Here is a 20113-nt window from a genome sequence, read left to right on the forward strand (position 1 = left end):
AAAGGAGAAGACCTTCATGAAGAGCAATGTTGGGCACTGGGTGACTTGGGCCATCTCCAGGTTTTCCCTTAATCCTACATACATCTGTATATATCCTCACATCCTGGTCACTAGCGCAGCTGTGTTTTCCTAGAGCACTCTGCCAAAGTAAACAGGTCCTGATGTCACTACCTGTCAAGGAACAGCCACAGCAAAGTGTGGCTGGAGCTTGGAAGTTATTGTGAGTAAGTGGACCCCAGGCGAGAAACCTTCTGAGTAAGCCGTTTCCATGGGGACTCCCTGTGAGAATCCAGACCCGCAAGACCACCAACACAGGAGCTCTGCTTCACGGCCTTCACTCCAAAGCAAAGTCTACCTTCCCTAAGGTAGGAGGGGCACAGGCTGGGCCACTTGTCACTTAGAGTCAGCAAATCAGACAGAAAGCACCGTGAGGGCACTGATGAAGGAAACCGACTCCACGCAGACATTTTGCTTTGCATTTATTTTTGATTCGTATCATACCATACGGAGGGAAACTTCCAAACTTTGCTCTTTCAACATCTTGGCCTTTACCTTGCTGCACAGGAGGAAAGCAAACTAAGGGAGCCGAGCTGGAGCCCACCCTGCTGCCGTGTGTGTGAGGACAGGAGCAGCCTCTTCCGGTTGACAGGAAATTTGCACTCCGCAACAAACGACTGGAAACACACGGCGCACACAAGTCATCGGCTGGTCCTCCGGCATCCACGGGCACGCGCCGTTTCAAACCATCTCTTACTCGATGCCGCGAGCATCGTTTTGTTCTGTTATCAGCAAACCCCTTCCTGTTCCAGGATAGAACGCAAACTGGAGTCGGATACATTCAACGCTGAAGCTGACTTCCGCAAGTCACCAAGAGGAGAATGGGTTTAACTTTAGTACATTTATTCTTACATGATTCTTAATAAAACACTTTCAAAACATTCTGTACAGTTCAAGCCACTGAGAACTGCGTTAACATTTCTATAAATGTGATTCGTTGGGATGAGGTGCCAAGGTGTCTCTGTACAAAGATGTACAATATGTACAGTCACTGGAGGGACAAGCTGTGCGAAGCAGAGTCTAGAACACGGAATTCATGCCAAGGCTCAGAAAACATTTCAACAGATAAGACTAAAGCTTGAAACTGCACTGCGGTTCTCCCTGGGCGTATGATCGCTTTATAAACAATACACGTATAGGTCGCATAGAAAGTGGTTTGACCCCAGCGCAGACAGAACGATGCAGCTGACTGGACACGGTGCCGGCCGTTCTCCTGGGCCTTGGTCTGCAGTCGCCACGTCATTGAGTTGCTGCCGCTGTCTTGGGCTGAGCCACGGCTACGCTAGGAGATTTAAACTTGGGGAGGTAAAGGCCAAACTTGTTTTCGATGCCAGCAAAAGTGGCCGTGGCAAGTCTGTAGCCACCAATGTGATCGGGGTTGGCGGGAGGGAGGTCTGCGATGCGTGACTTCGGTGTCGGATCTGAGCCCGAAGGTTTGCTGTGGACAGGGAAAAAGCAGAGAGAGCTCAGGGCTGATGGAGGCGAAGGCAGCTGACATTGGGCATGGATGGTGGGGGGCACCACACACCATGAAGAAGCCGGTCTCAACTCTCTCCATGTCCCCTCTTCTGCATAAATTGTGATTTCCAGCCAGGCGGTGGTGGCGCACACCTTTAATCCCAGCACTCGGGAGGCAGAGGCAGGAGTATCTCTGTGTGTTCGAGGCCAGCCTGGTCTACAAGAGCTAGTTCCAGGACAGGTTCCAAAGCTACAGAGAAACCCTGTCTCGAAAAACCAAATAATAAAAGAATTTTTTTTTAAAGTTGTGATTTCCGGCCTCTCCACAATATTGCCTTCACAGATCTCGAATACAAGAAAAACGGCCCCACCCTCAGTGCTTATTTGCGTACACGAGCTTGCTGCGGGAGCAAGTTCCGCTCCTTCAGCCAATAGCCCCTGAAATACCAGCCCACTGGGGCGTGGTCTATTTCTCTTTAAAAAAGAGCGGCAAGCCTCGGCTCGCTCGCTTGGTTCCGGCTCTTGCTCCAGTGACTAGACTCCTTTCCTGACGGTTGGTGTTTTGTAAGTTTTACCCCTAAAATATATACCCCTTTACATCCAAACTGGTGCGGGATTGTTTCATGCATTATGAGCTGACTCTCAGATGATAATCAGAAGAAAACAACAATAGTCTTTGGGAAGCTGGCTATGCGTGGACGTCTCTGTTTTCTAATTTGATGCAGGAGGCATGCATTAAATCTTTATAATACATTGATACAATTTAAAAGCTTCTTAAACAGTGGGCTCTTAAAGTTTATCAATAAAAGAGAAACAGATTTAGTTCTTGCTTCCACAGTCTCTAAAGCTACAGAAAAGCCAAATATCGGTATTTGTGCAGTGGGATGATGAAATTGCTGCTCCTGCATCATTTCTATGTATGGGTCCCTCCGCTACTTGGTTCAACTGCTCTTTTCCTACCAAGGCTTTCAGCGGGGGAGGCGCTCACGGGCTTAAGAGATGGAGTCTCTGAACAGTACTCTGCACCTCTGCCCCGACCGCTAGTAACTGCTTGCTTGCTTGCTTGCCTTGGATACAACTTCCCTGCAGACTCAACAAGCAATTTCTCTTCTGCCTGGGATAGACTCTGAGTGCTGAGCTTGGAGCAGCTCTGTTTGGGGCCCTCCCCCTAGCACGACTGACCCATCAGCGTGGCTTCTCTTTGAAACCAGTGCGGGAACCAGCAGTATGAACTTCTATGGACTAAACGATGGGAAATGAGGAACTGTCACCTCGGCAGCATGCTACTGCATGCTGGGTTGTTTCTGGGTCATATTAAATAATCCAACTACTAACGACACAATCTCACTAGAAAAAAAAAGAATAACTATTCGCCTAGCATTTCCATTCAATACCTCCCTAAAATGTCCCAATAGCTGTTGAATACTATCTGCCGAGTCACTCTGATATGATAAGGTCTGACTCTAACATGGGAACTTTTTTTTTTTCTTTTAAAATTTTTTATTTATTATCTTTTTCTTTTTGGAGGATGAGGAGTAGTACTGGATAGAATTGAACATAGGACTTTGTGCATTTAGGCAAATTCTCTACCACTGAGCTCTATCTATCCCCAACCCTCCTTTTAATTTTTTTTTCACCCTTGCTCTTTTTTTTATTGAGAAAAGGAGAGAAAAAAAAACAAGTTTCCACCTCCTCCCAGCCTCCCATTTCCCTCCCCCTCCTCCCCCTCTACGCCCCCTCCTCCCACCCTTCTCCCCCTCCCCCCACTCCTTTCCCCCTCCCTCTCCAGTCCAAAGAGCAGTCAGGGTTTTCTGCCCTGTGGTAAGACCTAGGACCTCCCACCTCCGTCCATATCTAGGAAGGTGAACATCCAAACTGGCTGGGCTCCCACAAAGCCATCACATTTAGGATTTAAAGCCTGTTGCTTTCCATATACTGGGTTTACAACTGCAAGCCAGAAGAGGGCACCAGACCTCATCACAGATGGTTGTGAGCCACCATGTGGTTGCTGGGAATTGAACTCAGGACCCTTGGAAGAGCAGGCAGTGCTCCTAACTGCTGAGCCATTTCTCCAGCCCCATATACTGGGTTTAAAGGACTTGGTTGCATCCATTTTTCTCAGCATTCCCCAAGAGGCTCTGTGAACAGAGCAAGCACTGGTCTGGGTTGGGTGAAGTAGATGCACTTACAGGCCTCCAAAATCGATGTAGAACCACCGCTGCAGAAGTTCATAGGTGACCAGCGTGACACCAAACTGAGGGGAGGACCGGAACACTCGAGCTGGAAAACACCAACAGGGTAGGGCAGACTTAACACCAGGATGGCTGTGCCAAGGCTACCGCTGAGTGACCAGGGAAAGACGTGAAAACGAGACAGCCACTCCGGAGGACCCCCCAGCAGCTACCTGCAGTCCCTTTCCAGAATGCCGATGGCCCTTCTTCCCGGAGAATCTTTCGGAAACAGTCGATGACCCCGCTGTAGGTTGTCTGACCAGCCCGGGCAGCCACTTGCAATCTTGTCTTGATAACATCAGCAGGGGTCACCAGAGAAGCAGCGGGCACACCTGGGAGGAGAAAGCCACATTTAATTCATCCTCAGGATGTCATACATCCAACAGGACGATCCACAACTGTGACCACAGGGAAAGTCAAAGTTCCTTAAACAGGGGCCTAGGCACCAAGGGAAAGAGGAAGTGTCCCCTAGCCTGCTAGTTGCTTCTGCAGAATTAGGGAGAAAATGTTTTGTTTTTCTGTCTGAATTAAAGAAATCTTTCTTGATTCAAACACATCCCAAAGAACTAAATATAATAAATGTAATACCATCCCAAAGAAAAAAACGTAATAAATGTAATAACAGCAACAGGACAGTTCCCATGCTCCTTTTCCATTTTTCATCTTTAAATAAGACACAAGTACTTTCATATATAATATGAGAGGACATCGATTTAATGACCCACGGAATGTATGTGGCACCAAACCGCAGTGGTCTCGGCTGTCTCTTGCCAGCCACACACTGTAGGAGTGAGTGTGAAAAGCATCAAAACCCTTGCCAGTGTGACAAGAGCACAGTCGCTTGTCAGTGCTAAGGGAGAGGTGACTGACCTTCCCTTCAGACCTGCTCACGTCACAGAAGTCATTACAACTCTTCCAGTTAAAGAGTAGCCAGCGAGCCAACACCCAAAGGCCGCTCTTCTTTCCCTGTGCTGCAGCTCCCTGGGGTCACCTGAGATGCAGCAGAAGGAGGAGGAGGAGGATACAGAAGACTGGATCTCTCAAGTGCAGCTTTTGTTCATAAAACAGAACAGACCTTGAAGGAGCAGCACGGCCTTCCCCGGGGGAAGGAATTCAATTTAGCCTAAATATCACTGTCTCTTCACTAGGCAAATGGAGCCGGTGGCCCCGAGGGGGCTTGGTTAGAGAATGAAGCCAAGGCTCCCCTTAAGAGTAAGAAGATGCATGTGTACACGCATGCACAGACACGTTCAAACACCACCCCCACCCTTGCTGTGAGTCAGAAGGAGCATACTGAGCCCTTCCTGACTGCCATGCTCCTCTTCCTCATGGACTCTCATCTGGTGTCTTAGACCTGATAAAGATGTTCATGTTATCCATCATCTGAGCCTCCACTAGGAGGCCAGATGAACGTGATGAAAGCCCTACCCTCCGAAGCACTCAGCCTACTAGAGAAGCAACCATTAACCAAACTAAACGCTGAAGTCAGAAAAAAAGACGAAAGAGTTGAGGACTGAGGGCAGTTTGCCGCGGGGTGCCGCTGTGTTCTGAGGAGAACTATGGGAGCAAGACAGATAGCTTCGTGAAGCTCAGCTTCTGAGCCAAAACAGGAAGGTTCCTCTCCACAGGACAAGTACAGGGGCAGGCAGGGCCTGAACATCAGCACTGACTGGATCAGCAGAGAAACTGATCTGCCAAAGACCTTCAACCACCTCAGTTGGCTGCACCCAAGGTTTCAGGAACCCAGGAGGCTAAGAACCGTGTTAATGATGAAAGCCCAATTTAGATGGGCAGATCTAATTTGGCTCCAAGTTGCTAAGCTGCATTAAGTTGTTTATCCACATTATGCAAATGTAATTAACTCTCAACAGAATCCTAGCATATCCCACAAAGGAGCAAAGGCGGCTCTCTCCAGCTAAGTCAGATCCCAACAATAACTTCCAGAAAGAAAGGGCGAAGCCAGAGACTCTGGACTTCTTAAGAGAATTCTTTGAGTTAAAACGGTCCATGGTTACCTGCTATGGCTCCAGCGGCTAGGAGATTGATGCCTCCCACGCGTCCGCTCTCATCAGCCAGAAGCAGTTTGCAGTGAGCGTACACAGGAAAATAGATGGCGGAGAAGGGAATGTCTCGGAGGAAACACGCTTTGGCACCCTGTCACACGGCGAGGAAACAGTGAGAAACAGTATGTAAACAGGGTCTGAATGGCCGAACAGGAAGCGGGTGGCAGGCACCGGTGACAAGCAAGCTGAGATGTCCTTCAAACAGCATTAGGAGTGATGTGAGGGGAAGTAGGCCGGGAACAGCGGTACAGAGCAAGGAAGCATGGCAGAAAGCTTTCCAGAGAAAAACGGGTATCCAGGCTAACCCTGGCGACTGCAGCACTCTGGCGATGGAGAGCTTTCTAGCGTTCCTAGGAGTGCTAGACTTAGGGTTTGAAATTTTCATTTGTTTTCTGTCTTGGCTACCACACTAAAGTGCGGTACAGCGGCGATCACACTAAAGCGCGGTACAGTTAACTCCGAGGGCACTCTGCTGCAGGTCTCTGCAATTTGGCACTGTGTAACTGGAACTTTCTGTGCATTAAGCAAGGCAACGTCTTAGGATTCATACGGAGTCTCAAACTTCCCAGGCTGCTTGACCTGCTCAGCTCTGCTGTGCGTGGGGGTAGGGAGCTTGAGCGGGGAAGGGGTAGAAGGGGAAAGAGCTGAGAGGAAAAACCCTAAAGTCTTCGTTTCACTCAAGATAGCTGTCCCGGCCATGGAGAGGGCAGCGAGCACCTTCCTCAGTGTTGCCAGCGACCCATGCCAGCCCAGGTCTGAAGTTTTGCCTCACAGACAAATGCTATACCCAAGCACTGGGTTCCCCAATGGCTCTGTTTTTATAAAAACGAAAACACCCAGGGACTCTTATAGGGGAATCCAGACTGAACCAATGTTTACACATTCTGCCCTCCTAGGTAATCTCCAAGGATGGCAAAGAGGGTGGGCGGAAGGAACAGAGTGGAGGGAGGCGCTCGGTAAAGACAGACAGGCCCGGCAGCCAGGCTCCTGGGCACCCTGTGGCTGCGCAGCTCTAATCTAGATGTTTCCTAATTTCTAATTTGCAGTTGCAGAGGTAAATTTACACATTTCAGCGGTTATGGATCCACAAATAAATTCAGTGCTGTGGAAACACAGTCCCCTATAGGGGTGAAATTTCCACATCTCCCCTTCTACCAGGGAAGGGAACAGAAAGAAAAACTCCGCTAGTTAAAGAAAAACACCGGCTTCTGCTCCATTACACCTGATCAGCAGTGATGGCAGTAAGGGTACCCGCCGGGAGGAGTCTGTGGACTGGCGTCCTGTGCAAGAACAGTGGTTGCTGTTGTATTTTAATGGAATTCATTATTCACAAATCCTCCCACTTAACTGCTTAAAGGCTCAAATCCTGTCCAATTCTACTATCTTCTTTTTTAACCATGGTCAGATGACTAAGACAAGAGAAGCCCCTCCTGGTACAACAAGAGAATGTATTAAGGCTCAGAATAGGTCCAGGATTTCTCTGCAGCCCCCCAACCCATCCTGAGTACCACAGAAACTTCTCAAGGCCCCGTGGGATGAAGGTTGTGAGCCTGAAGCCAGCTGTTCCATGGAAGAGATGCCCTGCATGCAGTTGCGTAGAAGCTAAATCTGACAACAGGAGCTCTCTTGTGTATATCCTGCCATCTTTACCTGAGGGCACTGGCTTCATTTGGGTCATAGGTCACACTGCCAGATAAGGTCGCTTCTCAAGTTGGGGCTGGGGATGTCATCTGGCTTCTACGTTCTTTCATGTTTATACTGTGTACCACAGCTCCTCCACTCAGCTAGCCAAAGAAATCAACCTACCTTGTACAGCCCAAAGAGTCCCAGGTCCTGAAGCACGTTCAGAGCGCTGACTCTGGGCCCCGTGGTGATTTCTCCCGCCACCTGCAGGCGGATCTTCACGATCTCCAGTGGGTTGGTAAAGATGACCTGCGAGCCTCCAGCCTGCAAGCAAGGGAGACAGACAAGCTCTCGACACGTCGGAGCTGGACTGGGGGTGTCCAAGAAGGAAAAGCCACAGATGTCTTCACTTTACACTGGGGAAGGAGAGGCTCACATGTGCTCAGTGTGAGAGATCTCATGAAGATACACCTCATGTCAATCTCTCTTTAGGTTTGGGGCCAGCTGAGGCAAGGTCTCACTCAGTCTGTAGCCCAAACCAGCCTGGGAGTAACTCATTAGGTTGCTCTGTCTAAGCTAGAATTCACAGCAATCCTTCTGCCTCAGCCTGCAGGGTGCTGGGATTACAGATGTGGGCCACCATGACCGGACTTCGGTTTATTTCAATTTGAAATGTCAAGACCATTGTCAAAACTGCCCTTCAGGGATCACCTCAAGCATAGCCAAGACAACAAAATCAATAAACCCAACTTGGAAAACAGAAGGAATGAAGATGTAGGTGGTGGGCTCTGGGTGAACGGAAAGCTCTGGAAAGCTCTGGAAAGCTCTGCAGAGCGCTGTCTTCGGTCAGCCAACTTGCGGAGAAATGATCACAACATTAACCCCACGGAGGTGCCTTTATAGCCATACTTCTCCTCCGAGTCCAATTCTACACTCTATGTGAGCATGCTCAGAGCTCTGGGCTGGACCAGCGACACCCACACAAAAGGAAGGAACCTGGGAAGGCAGACTTTAGTATCATTCCAAGACAAAACCGGGGGGGGGGGGGATCCAAGACAGAGCTGGAAAGCGGAACTCTGAGTCCCCCGGAGTGTGACACCCTCAGAGCACAGGCACAGTCCCCACTCTGGGGTGAGCATCAGATTTGATCTTCAAATAATCGGGGTGTGTTTGCACCTGAAATCCACCAAGTAGTAGAGGGGTGGGGAGAATGTTTAAAATAACTGCTACAACTTGTTTTCGGGTTTCTGTAATATAAAGATGAGCATGTGTCCACGATCACACAGATACACACACATAAAATATATATCATCTCCCTTCATAAGGCGAAGAAATCTCATTTGTGCCATTTTGTCTTAAACTACGGCTGTTTACGTTATATAATCAAAACTATATTCATACAGTATTCATCATTGTAATGGTACCTATATAATCATAACCATCACACAGTCGTAACTCAGCTGCAGCGCATGTCCCTGTATACATAAGAAGTGTGCTTCTTATATAAGAAGGGGCAGTTCTACAGGTGTCCAGATGTCACCTCGGACCTCCGCCCCTCCTCCTCCACATCTGCCCATCACCCTCTCTGACCCCCTTCCAAAGGACAGCAAGGCGGCTCCTAACCACTCTGGGGCCACACTTCAATGCCTCTGGTTAAATCCTGACCCTTCAAATACTCAGAACTCAGAACACCACACTGGCCCTGGATTCCTCTCCTCCTCTGGGCAGCTGACTGTCCTGAATCCCCCAGGGAACTAATCCCCTTTTGTCCCGACACAGCACAGACCACCAGCAGCCACACAGGCCCCCCAACAAGGATGCGCTGCCCCATTCTCCATGCTGATTTGCCAGGATTTCTTTCTTTCATAATCTGCCACACTGCAGGAAGAAGGGGGCGTTTCAATGTTTCAGTCTAAGCAAACAATACTGTCAAAAGGATTGAAAAATTATGTTAAAATGATAATCCGAGTAATTACTCCTGGAGCTAGAATTAAAGACCAAGCCAACTGAAAAGTTTACTATTTCCCTAAAATCGCTTTTTAAATAATGGTTGTAAAGACTGTATTTGGGGAAACATTCTTTATACTCTAAATTAAGGCAGATTAAGATAAAAAAAGAAAAGACCTACATTTTTATCATAATCCCCCGGATTTACCACTACCAGTATACCAGCCTTCAGGTGCTCAGTGTTAAATAAACACAAAGTCCTTTCGTGGTGTTTGGTTTGCTTGTTTGGCTGGTTGGTTTTTTAAGACAGGGTTTCTCTGTGTAGCCCAGGCTGGCCTTGAACTCAGGGATCTGCGGCCTCTGCCTCCTGCCTTGGGAAAAGGTGTGCACACAGCCTGTCCCTTTACAGTTTACCCACTGGTGAGCTATCACATCCCGCCTGCCTGCCCCCAGCTCTCTCCCCTGAGATTCTCTTCTCTCATCTGATGCTCTTAGACTGCAGCTGACCAAGCTGTGCGCGCCTTCAAATCTCGCAGTGTACGAGTGATGCAGTGATGCGCTTTCTTTAATACGGCCGAGGAAAGAAGCCAGCAGCGCACGTTACACGTACAGTCACATTAATTGTTGTCTGCATTGAAGGTGAGCATCCTGGCACCCAAAGGACACCCTGGGATACAGAAGCCAACTGTCAATGTGGATCTCCCAGCAAGGGAGCGTGGCAACCATGAACAGTGATAACGGAGCAAGGCACATAGCCATCGGATCAGCCCTGTGTAGTATGGAGCTTTAAGGAGAACTTCTCTGTCGGTTCAATAATGCTTGTTTGTGCTTTTAAAATTACTTAACATTCTTAAACTTGAAACACAGCCTCACCACACATGTGTGAGAACTGACTGTGGTGGGGCCAGTGAGATGGTTCAGCGGGCAAAGGGGCTAGCAAGCCAGCCTGTCAACCCGACTGCCATCCCGGATACCTACAAGGTGGAAGGAGAGAACTGACCCCAGTAAGGTGTCCTCTGTTCTCCACCAGCACACACATGCGTGCGCACACACACATACACACTCACATGAATGTCACATGCATGCGCACACATGCATTCACTCACACACACTCATGCTCACACAAACACGCATGCTCACACATGTGCACATGCACACACATGCATTCACACACACTCATGCTCACACAAACACGCATGCTCACACACGTACACTCAAACACGTGCACATGCACACACATGCATTCACTCACACACACTCATGCTCACACAAACACGCATGCTCACACACGTACACTCAAACACGTGCACATGCACACACATGCATTCACTCACACACACTCATGCTCACACAAACACGCATGCTCACACACGTACACTCAAACACGTGCACATGCACACACATGCATTCACTCACACACACTCATGCTCACACAAACACGCATGCTCACACACGTACACTCAAACACGTGCACATGCACACACATGCATTCACTCACACACACTCATGCTCACACAAACACGCATGCTCACACACGTACACTCAAACACGTGCACATGCACACACATGCATTCACTCACACACACTCATGCTCACACAAACACGCATGCTCACACACGTACACTCAAACACGTGCACATGCACACACATGCATTCACTCACACACACTCATGCTCACACAAACACGCATGCTCACACACGTACACTCAAACACGTGCACATGCACACACATGCATTCACTCACACACACTCATGCTCACACAAACACGCATGCTCACACACGTACACTCAAACACGTGCACATGCACACACATGCATTCACTCACACACACTCATGCTCACACAAACACGCATGCTCACACATGTACACTCAAACACGTGCACATGCACACACATGCATTCACTCACATTCATGCTCACACACACACATGCATTCACTCACACACATTCATGCTCACACAAACACGCATGCTCACACATGTACACTCAAACACGTGCACATGCACACACATGCATTCACTCACACACATTCATGCTCACACACACACATGCATTCACTCACACACATTCATGCTCACACAAACACGCATGCTCACACACGTACACTCAAACATGTGCACATGCACACACATATGTGCACACTCACACACACAAGCATACGTACACTAAACGTAATGATAATTAAAAAAACCTTAAACTGATCACACCGCTAGAAGGACTACGGTAGAGTCAAGCTTCCTTGCGTTGGGTCTTGGGCTGGAACCCTTACCTAACACACACATCCTGATTAAAAACACAGATAGGCAAGTCAGGTGTAGTGAATCACGGCTTTAATCCCAGCACTCAGGAGGGAGAGGCAGGAGGATCTCTAGGAGTTGAAGGCCGGCCTCATCTATATAAAGGATTCCAGACCAGCCAGGACTCTATGGTGAGACCCTACCTCAAAACAAAAACAAAGAAAAGCTCAACAGCAGGACGTCTACCTGCAGATCGGGGAATTTTCACCCTGTTCTCATGGCAACAGCGTTCCCTCCCATCTACAAGAAACTCGGCCTGGGCCCTCACTGATCCCTTTGCTGGGAACAGCTTCCATTAGCTCAAATCTTTTCTTCCCAGTAACCTAGGTAGTTTTAAAACTGGGGAGCTGGAGGGAGAGCAACTGGGTATCGCTCAGTGGTGGTGGTAGAGACAAGGGTCCTGCTGACAAGTCTCATCATGAAGAAGCCCAGAGCAACTGCTCCCCCTGACCCCAGGGACATCTTCTCTGAATTAAAACTTCTAAGGTCACTGACCTCATCATCTCAGGCTTCGTGAGCAAGTGAGGTTTTCGCCAAAACCTCCGGCCAGTTCAACCAGGAGTTATTAACATGTTCAGGACCGAACCGAACTATGAAAGTCTCGAGCAGATCACATTGGCAATTGTGAGGCGCACACCACACATAACATTTGCCGGGCTGCAAACTTAGATGCGTCGGTTGGTCTAAATCCAGTGCCGTGCTCACACCTTAAGCACAGACTAAGAATTGCACTCTCAGTCTCTGGCTTTGGAATCTTGGCCAATGACCACAGCATAGTTATAGGCTCTTCCTGCCCCACTGCAGCTCCATAAGGAGGCTTAATTAAACTACAATGGCAGACTCGTTCCTACACATAAAACTGAAGGGCCCAATTAGCCAGCCCCCTCGCACTCAGAGTTCCTGGGGGAGAAATGGACAGTAACTCAACCTGCTCTTGCATTTCCTTTGATGCTTAAAAAAATAAAACTTAAGAATGTAAGAAGTCAGAAGGGGGCTAAAGAGCTGCTTCAGCTGTTAAGAGCACTTGTTCAATTTCTTGCACCCACGTAGTGGCTCACAAACGTCTATAACTCCAGTTCCAGGTGATGGGAAACCCCCTTCTGGCCACCATGGGCACTGAGTGCACACAGTACATGCACTTACATGCATGCAAGCAAAACACACATGAAATAAAAATCATACCTGTGTGTATATATATATATGTATATATGTCTAAAAGATAGAGTTTCAGACATTTAAAAGAAACAAAGCTGATGATAACAATACAGATTATACAGTGCACACCTTTAACCCAGCATTTAAGAGGCAGAGGCAGGTGGATCCCTGTGAGTTCAAGGCCAGACTGGTCTACAGAGCGAGTTCCAGGACAGCCAGGACTATACAGAGAAACCCTGTCTCAAAGAAACCTTAAAAAAAAAAGGAAGAAGGAGAGGAGGAGGGGGGGGAGGAGGCAAGGAAGAGGAGAAGAATGAGATTATACATCGGAGAGAAGGATCAGCTAGCAAGGCAAAGCCCTAGGACCTGCTTTCAATCCTCACAAGCCACATAAAACCAAACGTGGTGGCCTGCCTGGGAATCCCAGTGGCAGCAGGGGTGGAGCCAAGAAGATCCCCGGGTTCACTTTCAGAAAGAGTAGCTGCAATTGCTGAGCTTCAAACCAGTGAGTGGCGGTGTCCCAGAGGAGGTGGCAACTCTCGGGAGGAAGGCAGCCAAGCCTGCCACACGCGCATGCACCCATTTTCAAGCGTCATGACTACGAGGTTCCCCTCGGGCGATTCTGAGTTAAAGGGAAAATGTTGGGCCAGCAAGATGACTCAGTGGTAAAGGTGCCTGCGGCCAAACCTGCAGCCGTGAGTTCAATCCCCAGGACCCCCACGATGGAAGGAGAGAACCAGTTTCTGAAAGCTGTCCTCTGGCTGTCACACATAAACACCAAGGTATGAACCCCACATACACACTGAAGAAATATGTAGTAAAACAAAATTTAAAGAGGAAATGTCACTTGCATTTCATTCCTACTTTGTAAAAGGGTTAGAGGGATATATTTGCTGCAGGAAATGGGGATGGACACTTACACAGCCTCCAGCGAGGATTTCTGCCGGCAGTGGGATGGAGCCATCTCTTTTGGTGAATTTATCCCGGACAAAGTCATTAACCTAATTAGGAAGACAAGATCAGCTCATCAGAATCTCCTGCCATCGCCTCTGCTCGCACACCCTCATGTTTCCGAATTATCAAACTACTTTTCATTTCACCAACTGTGTCCACATAGATATGAAAATGCTTACAAGGGCCTCGATAGTGTGCCGGTCTCACCAGCATTGCTGCTGGGTGCACGGCAATCTAAGGAAATGACACCAGTGCAGCGGCAGGAAACTTACGGTCAGCTTAATGGCTTTTTCCGGTGCAACTCCTATCAGCTGGGGTATCAGACCTGGGTGGAAGGAGAGGATCTTTGTGTGAGTGGACAAGCCCAACAAGGGCGTGTTTCCCTCGAAGGTACCCACCAAGTACCTCAAGGTTTTCATCTAAATGGGGAAAAGGTCATCCTAAATAATCATATATATATATATATATATATATATATATATATATATATCCCTATGCATTATATAAATATATAAACCATACATATATACACAATTTACCAATCATATATGATGTCATTTACTCAGAGCTATAAATGTTTCTTTTAACACCCTTAAAGATAAATATATAAGTAAAACCTCGCTATCCAACGCCTTGCCTAAAGTACGCAATGGAAGAATGGAGCCTCTGGGTTTTCTCCCTCCATAACTGAATCTCCCCTGCCCCCAGCAGCAGCCCCGAACATCCGGATGCCTGTGCTGAAGGCCTGGAGAGAAGCTGGGGCAGTGGTGTGCATTCAGCACAGCCAGGCTTTGCTATAGACTCCTTGCGGCACAAAGGAGCGAGGCTGCTACTGACTACCCGCTCCCATTATCCTCTCTTCAGAGAAGCCCTGCGCTCATTTAATTAAAAGAAAGCCACAACTGTAACAAAAAAAAAAAATGCAGCTTTTAGTATCAGTTTGTGGGCATCGTCTATAAGCAAAAACATATGCCAATTATATTTTCATTTACTAATATCTGTCAAGCTCAAGGCATTTTAGAAGACTCTGCTCAAAACAAAAGAAATCATTATGCTTAGAAAGCTACATTTCCCAGGCAAGCCGGAAACTGGAAAAGCACAGTCATGTGTAAGCCATAGGTGCCCGAGAAGCTCAGCGTTCCAGCACACGCGGGTTTACCGAGCTGCCGGCCTGTTTCTTTCTTTCTTTCCTTTTGCATACGTTTTTTAAAGATGCTAGCAACAAACACATCGTATAGCTTCAGAACTGGGGGAGTGATATTCCTGCCCACACGCTTGCTTGCTGCTCTTTCTTAGGCCTCCTTGGAAGGTGCCAGAGAGTGATTTTCCGGAAGTGGAGAGCCAGCAAGCAGCCCTGCAGACAGGCCACGGCCAGTCAAACTGAATTACCAGCGACAAACGCAAGCCCGCACACCTTCCACGGACTGAGCTGAGAGAAAAAATCAGCAGATGGCAGTCTTCCCATGCTTCCTCCCTGATCCTCAGACCCGATTACTTTTAGCCTCGCTCGGGGGCAACGGTGTCAGCGTGTGTATCTGTTTTACAACTTTCCTCCCTAAAGCTTGTGGAATGTTAATAAAGTACTGATTTGTGTCATTTTATCATTGCTGGCTGCAAAGAAATTTAGCGAATCTGTCAGCAACTCTGTCAGTCATCCGACAGAACAATGGGCCAGTTCTAAGCAATATATGACAATCTCAACCATCCCAGTGCTCCCAGACAGGGCTCCCACAATCATCTCATACAAAAGTCTCTCGTTTAAAGGGCCCGTTTCATCAGTGTAGACCCTCAATAAAGTCAACGGCAGCCTCCCCGGCTTGCTATATTGCACCGGCTTAATTAATATGATAGCTCTTCCAAACAAAATCTTCTAGAAGTATCTATCTATTGAGAAGGGTATACATGATGTGGCTAGAGATCTTCTAATAGTTCTCTGTAGACACCCTTTGTAACTTAAAACCACACTGATTAAGGGAAAGTTCATTATTTGATAATGGAAGATTGGAGATGTCAAAGAAATAACCTCAGTGCCATTCCACCGTGACTCTCCCATTATGTGAGATCTAGGTGTGAAGTCCATTTAAAACAAGTCCTCACCGCCAGCCCTGAACACCCGGCACAGTAGCCACTGTTGCCTCTGTAGTACAAGTTATGCCGCTGGGATTAGCAGAGCCAAAGCGATCTGAATATCTGAGCAAATTTCATTATACTCGCTCTCAGAAGCATACTCCATACAGAGGGCCCACAACAAACAGGCGAATGGCCTTCCTCGCCTCTAAAGGTGTCCACTCAAGTGCCTGAATACGATGCCAACTACAAGTGTTTCTTCTCTTGTCCATCCCTTCCATCCCAGTCTCTCTTTCCTAGGAAAAGCTCCCAGCCAAACAGTTCGACAGAGCTCACAAAGTGCAGGCGACTAGTAAGCCTGGGAATGCCAACAAACACGTACAGTAAATTACATAAATGCTGGGACTGGAGCATGGTGTTTCAAAGAATTCCAAGTGGCGCCCAAAGGGATTAAAAAATTAATCTCCCCCGCAAAGGAACCCTAAATTCTAAGGTGAAAACATGTAGATGAAAGCCATCTTCTCTCCAAGAAGACAAGTTCCTACAAAGCCCACTGGGGCCGGGAGAATTCTACACGGGGCTGCAGCTTGGGATGCGATAGTCGGGTGCTCAGTAATAGTCACCATGAGAGAAAGGAACGCGGTTCTCTGCCTGCCACGGGGAGGAAAGGGAGACTGGCTGAAGCTTGGGGCCCTAAGCTTTCCCTGCCTTTTAAAAATTCAGATGACCCAATTGGAAAAGACTTATCACGGGTCTCCTTGGAAAAGACAGGGGAAAAAGGCATTTCTGTTCAAGCAAGTGTAAACTCACCTTCAAGTAGCACCTGTTAGTATAGCTCTCCTTTCTCCATCTCTGCCGGTCCGTGCCCTCAAAGAGCATGCTCACATACGCAGGATTTGGAGCCCAAGAATTAAAAACGGCAGGAAGGAGAAGGGGACACCTGTTTGCAGACTACTATTGAGAAAGAACGCAAGGCGGGAAGCTGAGCAAAGGGAGCGGGGTAGGGGCCGGGGAACAGCCCTATCTGGTCTCCATAACAAGTGACTTAAATCTACTGATGGTGACAGAAACATCGCCAGCTTCCGCGGCTGAGATTTGCTTACTCACCTCGGTAGAGTCCAAAGAAACCCTCGTAACGCAACACTTTCTTAAAACAGTCGAAGCTGTTTTTGTACATCAGCTCCCCAACCACAGAGCCCGTGCCACGCTGGTTTTGCATCCGGGTCTTCACCAGATCTATGGGATATACTGCTGTGGCCCCCACAGCTACAAACAGAAGAATTTTTAGGGTCAACGAAAAGAAGACAATTAGCTGGAGCATCCGTTAGGACATCAAATCTCATCTCTGCAGGTGAGAAATAAAACTGTCTATTCTTACAAAAGAGAGCCGACTTATTACACATTTCTTCTGCTTATTAATAGAGCCAAAAGGTGGCAGAATAGCAACCAGTGGGGTCCACAAACACCTCCTTCAAGGAACAACATAAGTCAGAGGCAGAGAGCTTACTTAGCGTGTGTGAGGCCCTAAAAAAATAAAAAAAACTTTGGGCTGGAGAGATGGCTCAGCGGTTAAGAGCATTGCCTGCTCTTCCAAAGGTCTTGAGTTCAATTCCCAGCAACCACATGGTGGTTCACAACCATCTATAATGAGGCCTGCAGGAAGAATACTGTATACATAATAAATAAATAATAAAAAACTTTGATACCTTTGGTCTATGAGTTAGAAAGTAGATTCTCAAATCACCACCAACCAACATCAGAAAACTGGCCCTCAGTTTCCTTAACCTGACAGTAAGCTCTCATGCATGGGCACCGTTTCTTCTCATTTTCTATTAAATGCCTAAACATTACACCTGCTCCTCCTTCACAACTATGCAATGATGGTATGCAAGCTACGTGGTTGTAATTTCAAAGTTCACTGAAACATTTTGGTAAATTAATCTAAGCTACAGCCATCTGGAGGAAAAATCCTTGACATGATCCAACCCCTATATATAGAATTTGGTTGAAAATCAAACAAACAAAAACCTATAGTTGCGCTTTAGAATTTCTTGGCGATTGAAATATTTCATAGGACCTAGAGTGCTCTATTTTTGGGCTGTTGAAAACCAGAAAACACTTGGCACTTTCTAAAATGGAGGCTGAAAAAAAATATCCTAGTCACCAGTTCCAGCTTGCTTTAAAAATTCCAGAGCATTTTGATCATTTTTTTGAGTTTTTTTTTTTTCAACAAAGCAATTTCAGGTTTTACACATTTTCTTTACAGATTATTGAAGTAAAATTATCTTGGACTGGTGAGGTGGTTCAGCAGGCAAAGGTGGTTGCCACCAAGGGTGACAACCTGAGTTTAATCCTAGACCCCACACAGTAGAAGGAGAGAACCAACTCTGGACAAGTTGACCTCTGACCTCCACAATGCACACCACGACCTGTACACGCTCACACACGCAAACACAAAAATGAAAACCTTTTTTAATGGGCTTTCTAATTCCTGCTGTGAGCAGAGAGGGAGGAGGGATTCTTTTTAGCAAATAAACAACATATCTGTACACTCTGAAGCCAGAGAAAGGAAAGAAGAATCACGAGCCAGCCAGCCGCTGTGATTCTCTGTGAGAGGTAGTTTTAGTTCACGAATTTCTGAGTTTGCATCTCCGATCTTAGCTTCCTCCCTGCCCCTAGCCTGACCCCGTAAACTCCGTTTTTAGTCGCCATTTTCCACGCTGGCCTTAACTGACGTAATTAAAGTGAGTGCGGCGATGCATTCAGGCTCTCCCGTCATTATAGAGGTTTTTATGCTGAAGACAGACTGGAGCCAGAGGGCCACAGCCATGCTAAGACAAGCCCTCCTGAAATAAAAAGCCTTTGGAAAGCCTCACAGTCCTGACCCCAGGAACAATGAACTGCACCTTTGCCGAGCCGTCCGATCTGCTGGGATAATGTTACAGCAAGACCGGCCTGACTCACCTCCAGCGACCGAGCCCAGAGTGAACCTGTAAGCGGACTCCGCAATCTGGAGCCAGATAGGCCTGCCCAAGCCCGGAGATTGCTGCGGGGAGGAAGAAAACAGAAAAAAAGTCTGAAAAAGTGTTCTGCCGGGGGAGAATGCTACAGTTTGCCATTTTTTCAGGTTAAAAAAAGAAAATCTAAAACTGAAAGCAAACAGGATATTAGTGTTTTTTGGAAAATAAGTATCTCGGAGCTAGAGAGATGGCTCAGTAGTCAAGAGCACCCACTGCGCTTACAGAGGACCCAGTCTGGGTGCGGCCCACACGGCCTGATAACTTCAGTCCCAGGAAATCCCAGGCCCTCTTCTGCCCTCCAAGGGCAGCAAGCATGCATGTGGTACACGGAATACATATGCTCTCCAAACACTCAAAAACATGAAATAAACTCAACAAACAAACAAAACCATACCCAGCAAAATATAGCGTGGCATTTTCTTAATTTTATACACGAACTGCTTCCAGGGAATACATTGTTATCCTTGAGAGGTTTGCTTGTTTGTACAGTAGTGGGGATTGATTCCAGGGCCTCGTGGGAGCTGGGGCAAGCAATGTATCACTAAGACCCATTTCTAGCCCACCCAGAAGTGAACCTCTTAGGTAAGCAAAAATACCAGCAGATGACATTTACTCCTCTCTAATGGACAATTTTAAATATTTTCTTGTTTTTAATAGTTGATCACTCATTCGTTGTATATGCTGTATATGCGTTGAGGTAGGGAGGTGCAAGCAGCCATAGCTCACACGCGGAGGTCAGAAGACAACCTTCAGCAATCAGTTCTTTCCTTCCACCACGTGGGTTCTGAGGCTCAAACTAAGATTGTCAGGCTTGGTGGCAAGTGCCTTTACATGCTGAGTCACCTGACCAATCCCATTTATTACGTTTTCTGAGACAGTCTCAGACCCCAGGCTGGCCCTGAACTTGCTACATAGCTGAGGATGTCCTTTAATCATTGACCCTCCTGTCTTCTCAAGCACTGGAATTACAGGCATGAACCGCCCATACCGAAAAAACCTTCCTTTTAGAGCAGTATCAAAATTGCCTAAAGTGATGAGCAGGCCTTTAATCTCAGCACTCAGGGGAAAGAGGCAGACAGATCTCTACGAGCTCCAGACCAGAGAAGACAGATCACATCTAAAATCTCTAATGACTACTGTCCTACCCATGTTCATGGTTCTAACAAAATTTAGGATAACCGTGAGATAAAGCAATGAAATAAATCTCACTGCGACTCAGATGCTAGTCCACGGGTCCTGCA

At 47.4% G+C, this 20113-nt stretch overlaps 1 protein-coding gene across 1 annotated transcript in view; it reads right to left on the bottom strand.

Annotated features, from left to right (window-relative positions):
• Positions 1–462: 462 nt before the first annotated feature.
• Positions 463–20113, bottom strand: part of Slc25a12 (solute carrier family 25 member 12) — a 73234-nt gene continuing 53583 nt past the window's right edge. Inside the window, exons 10-18 of the mRNA XM_041631557.1 lie at positions 18817–18898; positions 16960–17118; positions 14058–14110; positions 13752–13832; positions 7616–7756; positions 5762–5900; positions 3920–4078; positions 3705–3795; positions 463–1495 (exon numbers count right to left, since the gene is read on the bottom strand). Of these exons, the coding sequence (XP_041487491.1) occupies positions 1297–1495; positions 3705–3795; positions 3920–4078; positions 5762–5900; positions 7616–7756; positions 13752–13832; positions 14058–14110; positions 16960–17118; positions 18817–18898 (1104 nt within the window). The 3' untranslated portion in view covers positions 463–1296. The remainder of the gene's footprint in view (positions 1496–3704; positions 3796–3919; positions 4079–5761; positions 5901–7615; positions 7757–13751; positions 13833–14057; positions 14111–16959; positions 17119–18816; positions 18899–20113) is intronic.

The sequence above is a fragment of the Microtus oregoni genome, unplaced genomic scaffold (assembly GCF_018167655.1).
Source record: "Microtus oregoni isolate MIOR12 unplaced genomic scaffold, Mior012 000037F_ref0000500, whole genome shotgun sequence".
NCBI classification, from domain to species: Eukaryota; Metazoa; Chordata; class Mammalia; order Rodentia; family Cricetidae; genus Microtus; species Microtus oregoni.